At 37.7% G+C, this 14987-nt stretch overlaps 1 protein-coding gene across 1 annotated transcript in view; it reads left to right on the forward strand.

The window, feature by feature from the left end:
• Nucleotides 1-14987, forward strand: part of THADA (THADA armadillo repeat containing) — a 175029-nt gene that overhangs the window by 110873 nt on the left and 49169 nt on the right. Inside the window, exon 31 of the mRNA XM_083829105.1 lies at nucleotides 7099-7184. Within this exon, the coding sequence (XP_083685231.1) occupies nucleotides 7099-7184 (86 nt within the window). The remainder of the gene's footprint in view (nucleotides 1-7098; nucleotides 7185-14987) is intronic.

Consider the following 14987-nt stretch of genomic DNA (forward strand, 5'->3'; position numbering starts at 1 on the left):
ATGAGTGACAAATGCTTATTTTCCACATCTCTCTCAGTGGTCAGTACAAGGCCAGCTTGGCCTGCTTCATCAGCAACACTGTAAGGATAAAACTCCCTATGGGCTACCGCCTAAGGAGTAGGTTGAGTTGACTTCATCAAGATTCAAACATCACAGGAGATGCACTTCATGGTGCATTTAGAAGATTTTTAGCTGATGATTCTGATCTAGGTCTTCCCAAATTGGTGAGGGAGATGGCTGGGATTTTTTTGTTTTCATGTCAGTCTTAAATGGTCAAGTACCCCTTCCTAATTTAAGTCCTACAAAAATATTCCCAACAACATAGCTGAACATCATGCACTCTGTTGGAGAGTGCATAAGTGTCTACTAGTGAAAAGATGTAGCAGAGTAAATCACTTCAAATGAAATCGTATTTTTGTGGAGCAAATTGCAGGCTACACAAAAGAAGAATAAGGCCATGGAAAGAAGGAAAATACTTGGCAGAGATTTGCCATTCTTCAGGAAGCAGTGAGCTGGAAATTAATAGGAAGAGAAGATATACTGTAAACCTCAAATTTACTTACCAGTTTGCCAGGCTGAAAAGATGAGTTTATGGAAGACAAAGGTTGTGAAACACAAAATAGGAAGATGCATCACAAAATAGGAAGCTGCATAGATGCTGTCCATACATACCAGCTGACATGAGGACATGTTGGACCTCAGTGAGAATTCTTCCCTCAGGTACCATGGCTAAAGATGGAATTCCAGTCTCGATTGTATGCAAAATGTTGACTTATCAGAGAAGTTTCTGAAGTTCAGAAATACAAGAATTTGTGCAAAGGCTTTTAAAGTATCCCGTGTATTTATTAGAATACGGTGCTTCTGAAACCAATTTGATTTGTCTGTTTGAAGAAAAAACTCTACCTAATACTGGTGGCAAGAAAGTAGAATTTGGGGCTTAAATTCAACTGCAGCAACCTGATTTTTTTTTTGCCAGCTGAAATATTAAACTTAGTAGATGGTAGAGTATTTTTTTAGACAATAATACATTACTTAAACAGAAGAACAGCATAGTGTTTAGCTATTGCAGGTTTTCTTTTTTTTCTTTAAACATGAGGCTTTTCCTAAAACACTATTGAAAAGCTTAATGCCATGAAGGAGTGTTCTCCAGGAATTTTAGTTTTTTTCAGCCTTTCCAAATGCTCTAGAAACATACAGCATTCCAGCAACAGTGACTTTTTCACTAAAGACCAGATAAGGAGTAGGCAGTTCATTTAATTAATCGTTTGCTTTGAAAAACCAATGTGAAAACAGTCACCCAAGTCATAAGGATGGGTGTTGTCTTGTACTCAAGGCAGCAGTGAATTGGTGTTCAGAAGAGCTGCCCTTGTAGTCTTGCCGGCACTGGTTTCTTTACCCAGACACTTATGAGTGTGTTGTGAACTTTTTGGACAAAATACAGGGATTTGTAGGCAGCTACGTAAGTTGTTTAATTTTGACCAGAGTTCTACATTAGCTTGATTCACGAGCCAAATCGCATCATCAATTTTTAAAGATTGGGGCTGAAAGTAACCAATTTGAGTGCATAGATTAGAAATAGCTGAAGTCAAATAAACACTGTACTTTACTCTGAAAAAAAAAAAAATGCTGATACCCTGTGCACTTAAGTACTGTTTCACTGTGACCAAAGGTGATGCACCTATTACATGTTATTAGAAGGATACACATTTGAATTTTTGTTCTTAATATTACCTTAAAGTTATTTAATACTAAATTCAAGTTTAACAAACGAGATTAGCTTATATTCATAAATCAGCATGGGTTGGAAGAATTGAAATCATTCTCACTCTGAAAAGCTTGGAAGCTGCAAAATGCAGAGCTTGTCTCAGAGCTTTTCCACAAGTGTTTTTTGGGTGTCCCTAAGACAACTAGCTAACTACACTAAGGTATGTGTAACTAACTCACAGGAGAGATGTTCAGGGCTTTTGTTTAACAGGCATCATCTGGCAGGTAGCGTTCAAAGTTTGTTACAAGTGTTTGTTCACTTGAGTTTAAGCAAATATGCTTTGATTTTTATGTCATTAAATGTTTAGTAAATATAAGTTGCTGTGTGTTTATAGTTCTTGTTCTGCTAGTAGTTGTGCAACATCTGTTTCCGTATGAGGAAAAAATATGAGCGAAGAGCTCTGCCTCTTTGGAAAATACTGAATTTCCACTGAGTATAGAATAACTGAAAACTGGTATTAGTTTATTAACACCACCAACTTTGTTTTCATAATCAGTGACTTGTATCTGTCTTATGTAACAAATGTGATATTATTATTGTTACTGTTGTTTATACCTAAGTGAGGTGATGCTCTTTCGGAAAAAGAGGAACGTTCCAGGAGACAAATATTTGTCTTTTTTAGTCATCTGATCGAGTCTCGCTGGAAGTTGGGGCTTTTGAGAAGAGAATGGGAATCTGCAGAATTTGTGCATCAAAATTCATTGGTACTTGCTCTACATAAATGTGTCTTGACCTTCCTCATTTATATGTAGAAATTTTGATGGTCTTCAGACCTTTGTGAGTAAAGGAGCAAGAGGCTATAAATTTAGTTTAACTCTTTTCCCAGTGTTCTGACAGAATCGAGGCCAACTGGGTGAGCTCTCCATGTTCTTTCTTCCTTGTTTCCCTTGAAAGAGAAGGTAATTGGCTCTGTAATTCGTTAATGCTGATCTTCTTTAAACAGTAATAGAAAAGAAAATGAGTATGAGAAGTTAAGCCATATGCTCCTGATGCAGTTGGAACTGTGCATGAGCGGGGTACGCAGGAGGTCTGTGACCAAATACTGCTGATTTCTTCAATAAATGCCAGTTTGCTTTGTGTCAAATTTGCTGTCCAAAGTAAGCAAACCAGTGACTACCTTAAATTGAGCATGACTCAACTGTAGAAGGTGAATCAAACCTTTAAAAATAATATTTGTGGAGCTCCTCCTCTTGAGAGTCTAGGATCAATTTCATGTTGCACAAGCCTAAGGTGCAGCCGGTGGTAAAGGTGGCACAGAAATCAAACCAGACCCAGCCTTAGAGTAGGCTCCAAAGCCAGCTGGACCGAAACGCAATACTGCGCGGGAAACTTCTGGACGTGGCAATTTAAATGTACATTTACAGAGAGGAAATATCTTGTGAGGGGTATGCTTCCTGATTCACCTACCAGTCTGCTTCTTGTTTAATACACATAGCTTACTGTTACTCCAGTGATACGGTATTCTGTGACTGCTTTAGCTGGGCCTCTTTGTAGGTGTTGGAACGCGAGCCCATGAATTTAAGAAGAGTATTGAATTTTGTTAACCCTTTTATCTTAAAAAAAAATTTCCCTGGACTCAAACAGTTAAGAAAAGGTTTCTTTCCGCAAGCAACTTCAAGTGTTTTCTAATTTTATATTCACATACCAGAACTGAAAATGATATTGCAAAGTCTGACAACCCCTTTGCCAACTACTTGCTCAGCCTTAATGATAAGAAATTGGCTAGTTTTGGAACATGGTGTTTTCAGGGCCTAATCCAGAAATCTGCTGGAATGTGTCAAAATTAATAGTTTGGAAACCAATGGCTGTACTTTCAAATTTGTATCTGCAGTTCAGCCACACCTATTAAAATAAAAGAAAATAATAGAATACTTTATATGTATATATATATTTTTTTCAAATTGAAAATACTGTTACACTGGAGCTTTGGGGAATTAAAAAAAAAATCCGTAGGTCCTTTAAAATCTTCAATCACTTCAGCATTTTTAACTTCATTTGTTTCAGTCACCTTGCATCTTCTGTTGAGTTTCATGATGATCTAGTGGGGATACAACAGCTTCTTCTGTCATTGTTTTGTTCTTCTTTATGAAGTTAGAAACTCGTTACCTCTGGGCCTTGAACTTTCTAAGCAATGATCCTTTCAGTTTCTGCCTGTGATTCTGAAGGTTGCAGATGTCTTCTCCCATTCTACCTGGCAGGGAAAGCCTGTGACAGTGCTTGCCTTTTTTACCTGCTACTCAGTGCAGCCCGAACTGACTTCAGTCCTCAGGACGGCCTTTGGCCTCTCTTCAGTCAGCTATGTTGAAATATTCATACTGGCTGTTGGTGAAATGAAACTCGGTGGTCCTCAGTGAGCTGATGTGTATTGCCACTTGGGAAGTCAACACCCAAGTACAGCATCCTGAAGCAGTGCTGGAAAATGTGGAGTACACTTCAGAGCTGAGTGAGGTTCCTGGGGCAGGCTGGCTATGAACTGAATCCGAAGAAAAAATGATGCGATGAACTTCTGAAAATTATGTTTTAAGGCTTCTGGACGTGTTACACAATGAGCACGAGGTCTTTAGTACCAGCTGTTTGACTTCACAGATATGCTGTTGTTACACCAGCCTACCTCCTAAACTAGACAAAACATTTCCTTAACAAGGACAGCGTGGATCCCTGTGCTGACATCCCTAGCCTGCTAGCACTACATACACTTAGTGGTGCCAGTACAGTACTACTAATTATACAGTACTGCTAAGTACAATATAGTGTCTTGAGATCCATACTAAATTTCTGTGTGGACATACCCCAAGATAAGAGAGTCCTACCAGTCTCTAGCTCAGATACAGTTTATCATCTGGAGTGAGCATATGATGTATTTATTTCCATTAATATTCAGGTTGGAAGGGAAGTGAACTAATTTTTGGGGTTTGGACAACTAAAAGAACGCTGTTCAGATGCCTAGAGCTCCCACCCTTGCTACCACTGTGACTTTCTTGTTTGGAGACAGATTTCCTCAAAGCTTGTTTACGAGAACACCAGTTTATTTGGGTATCTGCGTTAAACCAGAAACATCTTGTACTCTTTCCGTTCTCATTGTTTAAGTTTTGCATGAACAGGTCATTTTAAATACTGCACAGTGTATCATTTGAAATGTCCTGCATGTGATTTTTGGCTCCTAGATCTGTTATGCAAATCAAAATCTGATTGTCCTGAAGACTGAGCTTTCTGCTACAGTCTGAACAACGCTGAAATTTCTTGGTTTTGGAAAAATGAATTTCCTGTTGTGTCCGTCTGGCGCATACGGCTGAGAATTCACTAGCATCACCAGAGCGATGGAGCAAGCCAAGAACAAACATTTGGCATGTTCCAACCTGAAAAAGCCTCATTTCAAAATCAAAACATGCATATGTGTGTACTCAGAATGTAGTAAATGCTTAAAAGCTGGACCAGAATGAAAAACATGTCAGTATTGCTGTTGTCCCTTCTTCAGTGAAGGTTGCATCAGCCATGTTTTTCCCAAGACACGGTTTGTGAGCTGGAAATTTTCTTCCCGGTGAAGTGAGTGAATAACAAGTTTTTCAAGGGAGCTGAAGTGCAGTAGGCCCATTATGAACCTCATCTTAATGTAAATCTGTCATGGCTGCTTTCATCCATTTTACAGGTATCAGAGACGTCCCAGTTTCTTCTAAGGCTTTGACTCATCTGTCTCTCCCTTTCATCATGGGTTTAGCTTCCAAGACCTGAGAGTATTTCTTGGTTGTTTTGTTGTTGGTGGTTTTTGCTTTTTTTTTTTTTTTCCAACATAGATCTGCTAACAGCTTCATACCCAAGATACAGAAAAGAGTTCTGTTTAGTCAATGTGGACATAAATTAAATCTTCCTAATACAGCTTTTCAAAAATAGGCCATATTGAAATTGCCTTGGCTTCTCATGGTTTCAGTTCTTACTGATCTGCATCTTCTCTGCAGGCAGGCTTTTGGCTCTCGTGCTTTAAGGCATGTGATAAGAGGCAAGCATGGAAGTGTTTGGGGAGGCTCATGACTCCTTCACTAGTAATGAAGTTCCAAAAAAAATATCGCTGTATATGCAAACAAACAAACAAAAAATCTGTTAAAAAAGAGAGTAATAGCTTGTAGTCTACTGTGTGTTATACCTAATATTGTAGATCGTGGAATTAAGCATAGGTAGTTCATGGTTGTTACAGAGTTTATGACTGAAGGTGAGAGTAGTGTTTCTGGCAGAAGTTGTCTTTTTAACATGAACATAGGCTGATTCTCCCCAGGCAAATACAGCTGCCAAACTTCTCCTCAGACCTTTCATTTTCATGTCATGATCACATATTTTACTTGAAAAACTTTTTTTTTTTCCCTGAATTTTAAAGATGTTACAAAGTTCAAAATGTTTGCTGGAACATAACTAATTAACAATTTTTTGAAAGAGCTTCAAATGTCAAGATAAGCACACACAGTAAGTGCCAGATAAAATAAAAATGAAATATTGAACAGAATTAGTCATACTTTAAGATTGTGCCTCTTGATTCTGAAAGTTTTTGTTTTAGTGCAAGTCCCATTGGACTCATCAGAATAATTTCTCTGTTTTGAACTGGATTTCCTGTTCATATATGAAGTAATACTTCAGGAAAGGTTTTCCTGGCTGAAACATACAGTGATAATAATTTAAAAAAAAATAAAGATATTAACTTCATTTTGCATTTCTAATTGGAGAGAAAACATTTATCACTTGTTGCTTGAGGAGATGGAACAGGAAGTAGCTTCTTACCCATCTGTATTATATGCACAAAATCCCCTAAATTCTTGTCCAGAAAAAAAAATAAAATCTAATTTTAAGAACATGCATGTCTCTCTAGTCGTCATAAAAACAATGAAAACATTATGGCTTTTAAAAAGATGCAGCAGACACGTATCTTAGGGAATTTTCTATTTTATCAACTGGAAAAATAGTACCTGAAGATTTATTTTTGTTAATGCATTTAATTACACAAGTTATCCATGCACAAAATAAAGGCTTTCCAAGGCAAGCTGAAGTATCCAATAATGATGAAATGTATAAACTGAGATTTGGATGGGGAAAGGTGTTGGGATTCTGTTAGGGAAACTGTCATTTGTAGTGGACCAGGAGTGAAGCTTAGATAACTTGGCCTAGTTATTCTGCACACGCAGTCTAAATTGATGAGTAGTTGATCTTCATTAATTAAGTAAAACAGACTTAAGACAGTCCATCTAGCAAGTGACACTTGTAGTAATGCATTTTTCTAATTTGTTGTTTCACTGGTTGTTTCTGAGCATGGATGATATGTGTATTTCATCATAAGTAATTTGATTTTATAGGCCAAATCCTTGTTTGGTGACCAGAGCTGCTTATCTTGATGTCCTTGTGATGCTGAGTACTCACCTGGGGAAGTTGCAGAAGCAAGGTAAGTCAAATGTGCTGCTCTAGAAATCAGATTGAATATCTATGTGGAAATTTCTAAGCTGTGTTGAATCTAGAGAGACGATAATATATTACTTGTACTTGCGGTATCTACTGAGTGTTGGAATCCTTCAGGTGATCTAGCTGCTTCATATAAAAGGGCCATTTATTATGCCTTCTGTAGAGCTAGTCCTGGAGACTGGTGATAAGAATGGGATACTGCTCCGGGTCAAAGCTTGAAGCGATGATTTTGCAGTATTCCTAATTCTAGAACTGTGTAACCACAGAAAAGATGTCCTCCAGTTTTCCAAAATGTTTTGCTGAACCAAGGCTATAAAAACAAGCAAACCACAGAACGTTCCTGCTTTAATCTTTCTCCAAAACCATGGAGACCTTCTGAGACACCTGGAATTCTTTCAGAGAAATAGCATTTCTTCATATTTAGAAGTTTTATAAGAAAGAACTATGAGAACTTGTCTCTTTTATATTGATTTGTTATCACTGTAAAGTTTTTGAAGGACCAATCAGAATTATCAGTGGTTTTAATGATTGCAGGGTGTTGCTTGCAACAACACAAAATGTACTGTAAGCTATAGGGAAGAAAAAGGAAGGGATATCCTCCCAAGTGTGACTGTGTATAGGCAACTTTAGGTCAGGTGTAACTAGCTTCCTTGTGTGCCTGTCCTGTTCATTTCTTAAAAACAACAGAATAATGAATTAACTTATCAGTCTAGGAAGGGAGTTAAAGAATAGTTCTTTTTTTCTTTTTTTTTTTCATTAAAATTCTTAGTAACTAATTTTAATACTGCATTTAATGCTTTGGAAGAGTTCTTCATTTCAGATAGTCTTCTTTTGGGGGCTGTTCATTTTAAAACTAATCCCTTCTGTTTGTGGTGTATGGCAGGTGCTATTTTACTCAGATCTTTTGTAGAAGTATTCCTTTTAATTCCATAACTGCTGTTCATGTGCTTTCTTACGAACATGCAGCTCAAGCAGTTGCTCAGTGTTGGGTAGCACTGGCACTACCACATGCCTATAAAGAGCGATAGCTCTCTGGAAGATGAGTTGGTGATGATTGTGTCTGAAAAGAACTTGTTCGGGTAGGGTGATGCAGAATCTAGCCCTTAATAAACTTACGTATACAGAAAACAACTCTCACATGTGGGTTCCACTCTATCAGAGGAAGACAGGGCGATACGGGACTCTTGGGGATGGGTCAGATCTTTCATGTGCTGTGAAGAGTCAGCCTCTCACATGGGTCCCAGATGCTAAGGTCTACTGATCAGTAAAGGGAATTTCCAGATGATGTTGCACCATAGTTCTCATTCCATCACGTACTGACCACTGTGTTTGACTTAGATATGGGCTACATGCTGTATAGGGAGGAATGCACTATAAAGCAGTTTCGACATGGCCTGCCTGCAGGGAGGAGTTTTTCTCCTGACTCCTGAATGTTTGTTTTGGGTGGGCTATATCTATAATCAGTAATTGCCTTGTTATAATATACGTTTACTTAAGTTTCATAAATCCTGATATGCCACTGGCCTTGGTGATTATCCTTTGTAATAAATTAAAAAAAATAATAAAAAAATCTAGCTCTGTATCACATCTAACAAAAAAAAAAGTCCCTTCTGACAGATTTGGGCTCATCTTTCCTCATTTTCACAAGTACTCTGTTAACAGTAGCGCCCCTTTGGAATTAGTTTTCACACTTTCCTTTTAATCCTAATCGTCTACCTTTTCATCTTTTGTGATGTGAATCATCCCAGTGTTCTCTTCATGTTAATTTTTTTTCCCTCTGCTTCTGATGATTCTCATCACTCACCCCTCAATTCTATTTCTGTATTTCCTTTTCCAGGTGAGTGCTCTTCCTTTGTTTACTTAATGGGCTTCCTATATCCTTTATCACTCTGTTTCCTATTTCTATTTTCTTTAGCTTTTGATCTGTTTTGTTTTTTAAATAACTGCTGCACATTTGCAAAAGTCTCTATTGACCTCTCCGCACTAGGAAACTCCTCTCTTTTTTTCAATGCCCCTGACCAGTGAAGAATAGCCCTTTGAGCCTGAGGGACTGCAGCATGCTGTGGCTGGATTACGGGCTGTACTGGATTCATTTGTTTTCCAGAGCTCGTATGGAGTGTTCTGAATGTGAGTGCTGTATGGTAGAAGAGTTTCTCTAGAAGGGAAGCAATTATTTTTGCAGACACTATCTGTTGAGGGACAGTTCATTAGAATAACAGAATCATTAACATTGTCTTACTTAAAAATGTCATTCCTATGTAAATTTAAAATGATGCATTTCAGGCAGTATCTATGGAGAGTAAAAACTTAGAATGGAAATTTGTTTTTGAAAACTTGAAGATACATTAGGGGCAATTTTATATATCAAATGCAGAAGCACTTCTGAAGTGAAGAAGTAATATGTTTATATTAACTAGAACCTGAGTGTCCCATGACATAGTGAAAGACTGAACTCAGCAGTTAAAAATGAATGTTCTGAGTCTCACATTAAAATGTTCTGTAAGGAATAATTATTTTCTGAAGCTTTATACTTCTCTGAGATCAAATATCTTACTCATACATGTGTATCTCTGGTTGTGAGCCAATTTTTCTGTTTTAATCTTGATTTGTAAAGTTGTTTCAATGAATAAAGGGTGAAGGACAAATCCAAATAAAACTGTTTCTTGATGTGTTTATCTAAGGGGCCCCAGGAAGTGCTGTATATGAGTTCCAGGCCACAGGCTGAAACTGATTTTCATCAACATAAACGGGAATGCAATGTAATGAGTCTGCAACTGGTTAAAATCAGACCACTTCTAATTGATTATGCCTGTCTAAAGGAGCTACAATTACAAAGAGATTTTCAGTGTACAACCCGGTCTGGGCCTTTCCTATGTTACGATTATTTTCTGTAAGTGATTTGTTGTCTTCAATTAATAAAATCTGTCTCTTAAAGTGCAGGACAGCCCTTAGGGAATTTACTTCACAAATTCAAAACGATTTAAAATGTCAGATAAGGAGGGCAGGGAGTAATGTATACCAAAAGCATATTTTTCCAGCTAAAATTTTATTGCTAGCCAAATGATGATTATTTATCTTAAACCAAAACAACATCAAAAACAACGACGACAACAACCAAACAAAAAACCCTATAGTTATTCTGATTTGTGGATTTGGACAGAAATGTTACCTTATTCATGTCTGTTGGAAAATACAGCTTTCTTTTCCTGAGTTGATATGCGAAATTTGGAGCCTTTGTTTCATCTCCTGATGAGGGTCTTCTGATGTACAGAAACAATACATAATGCCAAGATTATGTAATTTACTTTTTTTTTTTTTTGCTTTTTTCAGTAACCATTTGCAGTTAGAATGCAGAAGAGACTGAATCAAGCCATTTTTAAAAACAAAAATGGTAAAATCTATAGATAAAAACACTATTTTTTCCTTCATTGGAAGCAAACAAAAATTCTTACAAGATCTACGATTAGTTAGGATGAGCTAATGCTCATCGAATGCTTCAGTATTAATTGTGATTAATAATAATATGCAGTAAATTTGTTCTTGCACACCTCTTTGATGTATTGTTTCCACAGTAACTGTTTTTACAGAATCATATGTCTGAAGCCTTTCCAGTCTAACGGGTGGAACAATGCAGTCCTCTTCCAGAGGATTTTCTGGTGCTTGTACCCTGCTAAAGGGCAGTTAAGTTATTCCTCCACAGGTGAAACAGCACCGAAGTGGGTTGTTCAGGAACAGAGGGAAGTTTCAAAACTTCATGCTTCAAACAGTACTGGAGGAAGCAAATAACACAGGAATTTTTGGAGGGGAAAAATGCCTCTGAGTCCAGGTGACATTTACCAGGCGTGTCCAGCCTTAGCTGTGTTTGTTTGTAAACTCGCAAGTCTTGATCTGGGGGTGTCAGGAGGAGGTCTCCCAAGCTGTCATGCTACAGATCCAGGTGAGGATATGTAGTGTCCGACTGACACTGTTATGCACTGTACTCCGGTTATGCATTATCCTCCGATGCTCTCAGAGATGGGCTTTGCAAGGGGCAGAATACCAGACTGCAGAGAGGCTACGCTGTGTTACAGTGCTTCAGAGGATAAGATTCCTCTCTGAATATTTGAACTTTTGACAGGCGTCACAGACATTCCTGCTTTTAATTTTTCTTCTGGAAATTAATGTGTGAAGCTAAACAGTAAGATGAGACATTGCTGCGATCCTGCCATGTTGCTAACACAGGAGCCAGGGCAGTGCACTGCGGCGTAAGCTCAGATTAGGATGTTCTTTCTGTCTGTAACAGATGACGAATGCCAAAAAGCAAAGTGGTCAAATTTTCTTTCTTGCTGGCCTTTCAGAACACTTTTCTTATAGTATTGTGTACAAATTGTGAAGGATACAACTCACGAAAATATACTTGACTAATAAAAGTACATTTTACCCTGGGTTGTGTTTAAAAAAAAAAAAAAAAAACACTTCTCCATAAACAATATTCCATTGTGTTGATAAAGCAAGTCAATATAAATGTAATGGGGTGCAGAACACAAGTCAGGGAAAAGATGAAAGGGAAAATCTGCTAAAGATAATCCTCTCTGGTCATTCTTTTATCTTATATGCATACTGTCAGTCTCCTGGTTGGTTTAACCTGTTATTGAGTATAGTGTATTAAAATTTTGAGTTCGTTGAGAATGAGAAGACATTTCAATAGGAAATCAAAGTTGCAAATCTGTAATTTAGAAGAAGAAGCCACTTGAAATCTAGCCAAGCATTTTTCCTTTCTGCGTTTGTAGGGGAAAGATTTATAAAAGTTCTTGTGATTAAACAAACTCCAGTGTTGTTGTCGTCAGTGGTAACGAAGTTACTCAGTGTTTATATAATTAATACTGTTCATAAATATCCAGTTTTGGTATCAAAATGCAGCAGCCAGTATTCTGCTCTCAGTAATACATTTTTCCTTGAGTTTTGGAAACGAGCATTTCCATTTTCTTGCTGTCTTCCAAGCAGCTTAACCTTTTGTAGGTACAGCTTAGTTAAGACTGAAGACTCTTAAATCTCCTTTTGATCAGCTGGAGCAATTGCTTTTTTTTTTTTTTTAAAAAAAAAAAGTGCATTGCATATTTATGTATGAGATCAGAAATATGGGCAATTATGTACAACTGTTTTTATCCTTATCCCCTTTTGTTGATGTTTTCTTATGTGACAGAATACTGTGTTTTAAGTAACATATATTGAAATTCCATTCTCTTAGTTACACTTGGTGTTTTTAATTTGTAGTTACATATTGGTTGAAATAGTGTGTAAATGTCTAGATGCCTTGCAATGAAAACAAAATTTATTTATTTTTTAAGTAGGAATCTCTTAAACATTTTGCCTGAATGATATTGTAGTTAAAGGACTTTCAAATAGCATTTGAAGGCTGTGCCCACAGTTTTATTTTTCTGCTATCTATTGTACTTCTTTCTTTTTCTTGTTTTGAAAGGAAGCTAAATGGTAAGTAAGGTGAGTTTTCCTGCAGGCTAACTTAGAATCTGATAATGTCTACATGGTAAAAATTTGGCAGGAATAAATGGGTTAGTTATTTTAATCATACTTTAACTTCCTTTACCTAAATTCCTAAGAAGTGTAGCCAAACGATTATTGTGAACAAAAACATTGGCAGTTTGCTAATGCATGTTTTGATTATTTGGTCTAATTAGCTTAGGAAAAAAAAAATCCATCTGAACAAATTGAAAGCAATTTTTGTTCATTATGTCACAAATTATATAAACTCAGTGTGCCAGTGTATTGTCTGTGGCACTTGGTCAGTGTTACTGTTTTGATTCGAGGAAAGTAAAGATTTATAATGTATTTACAGCATCATCTGAATGGTCTGTGCCTACTGACATTGCAGTAGACAAGTCAAAAGGAAGTGTAGACAGGTAACCAATATTCTAATTCAATACGTACAGGTCTGCTTGTTCTTAAGTATCTTTGCATTATGGTCTAAAGATTCATCAACATGGCTTGCATTTTTGTTGTTTTGTTTTACCAGCATGCATTCAAAATAAGATCTTATTTTAAACATGAACCTTCCCTTTCCATTGTAGCTCATAATTGATGAACTTCAAGATGACAAAGAAGTAGCTTCCCATTTTACATACGGAATGCTCTCTGGTGCTGGGATTATAGAGATCATTGGTATCACCAGCTCTTGATGATTTAGCATGGTGTTTGAATTCCCTTTTTAAAACACTCAAATGAGTCTCTCATTCTGGGCTTATGAAGCTTTCACCTCATCTGGAAAAGCCAGTACCCCCCGTGTCCATCAGCACTGTTGATGTCAGAATTGCCCAGCACAACATGGTCACTGCATTTTTGTGACTGTGCCAAATAAAGCTGAAACCAGAATATCCACATCACTGGCAGACAGGAGAATGAAAGAGCTGAGGATCGGATCATTGGAGGGCCAAGATACAGGGAGTGGTTTGTGGTTACACAGACAGTAAAATGCTAGGGGCAGACTGAGTGCCGGACGTGCTGTGGTGGCCAGAAGGCATCACAGAAGTGAGTGGGAGACAGTAAAGCAAACTGACCAAGACTGGAGGGAATAAATGCTGGGAGAAAGGAGGAGGGGGCGTGGAAAGCCAACAGGTAGTCAAGGAAATCCAAGAGGTAGGACGTGCACTGGTGACAGAGACACAGGAGGAGGAGAGGAGAAGTATTTTCAAAAAGATGGAGGAGTACATGGTAAAAGGAGGAGGGCTGTGGAAGGTAGAGCGTAGTATTGCTAAGATGCTTTGCTGAGTTGGGACTATGGAAAGGTGTTATAGGAAATGGGCAACCATTGGGCAGAGGGGTGTTGATCGTGGTTAATGTCAGCTTTTAAGATTCCCTTGTGACAACGGAGAGTGCTCATCCTTGTGAAAGCATTTCAGGTTCTCTTTAGGTTCCAGCATGTTGCACTGACTGACCGGCATTGCCTCATGGCTTTCTATCTATGAAACAGAAAAAAGAAAAAAAAAGTAAAACTTGGTACTGTTCGAGAGAGAAACAATAAGAAAAAGACAGTCTCAGTGTCCAGATCGAGTGCTTTTTTTTCCTGTTCAGAACTTTCCCTTTATACTTTAGCAAATGCAGTGGGATGCTTCTGTCTGCAGTAGTAAATTATCAGTGGATTCTGGTGGTCCCTCCTGTTTGTAGTTTTGGATTGTGTTGTGAGTACTGATGCTTAGTCTCTGATGTTGAAGATATTGCAGGAATCTTTAAAAGAAAACATCCTACTTAAAATACGGCCTTCCCCTGATCGTAAACACTTATCTTAGTTCTGCATTGCAATAAAAGAGACTCTTCTGTTCTTTGTTTCTTCTTCTCATTTACCAGTGACTTCTCCTAATCCACTTCTAATAAAAAGGGAAAATATTAAATAAAATACTTTTCCTTGATACTCATCTAGGAAAATCTTTTCTTAGCTCTGATTACATTTCAGCCTTCCCTGTATTCCTGCAGCCTCTTCAGATAGCCTTGGATAGATGGTAGTTTTCGGGTGCAAAGGATGTTAACCTCTCCTCAGTCCATAAGAGATTCCAACTTCCTGCAGATCTTGGTGAATGATGCTGAATATCCAGATTTTTGGTGTTTGGACCGTGTTCCCTTCCCATTACATTGTAATGCAGACGCAGCAACATGTTGTTGCCGTTGTAATTTTTATTGTCTGACTTCGCAGTGTGTCAGTATGATTTCTGGTGTCTGTAATAATTTCTTCCCTTTCCCCCTCCTTTGTTCTTGTCTTCTGGAACCTCTAGTAGGAAGATGGTAGATGGCATGGATG

Source organism: Anser anser (genome assembly GCF_964211835.1).
Source record: "Anser anser genome assembly, chromosome: 3".
Taxonomy (NCBI): Eukaryota; Metazoa; Chordata; class Aves; order Anseriformes; family Anatidae; genus Anser; species Anser anser.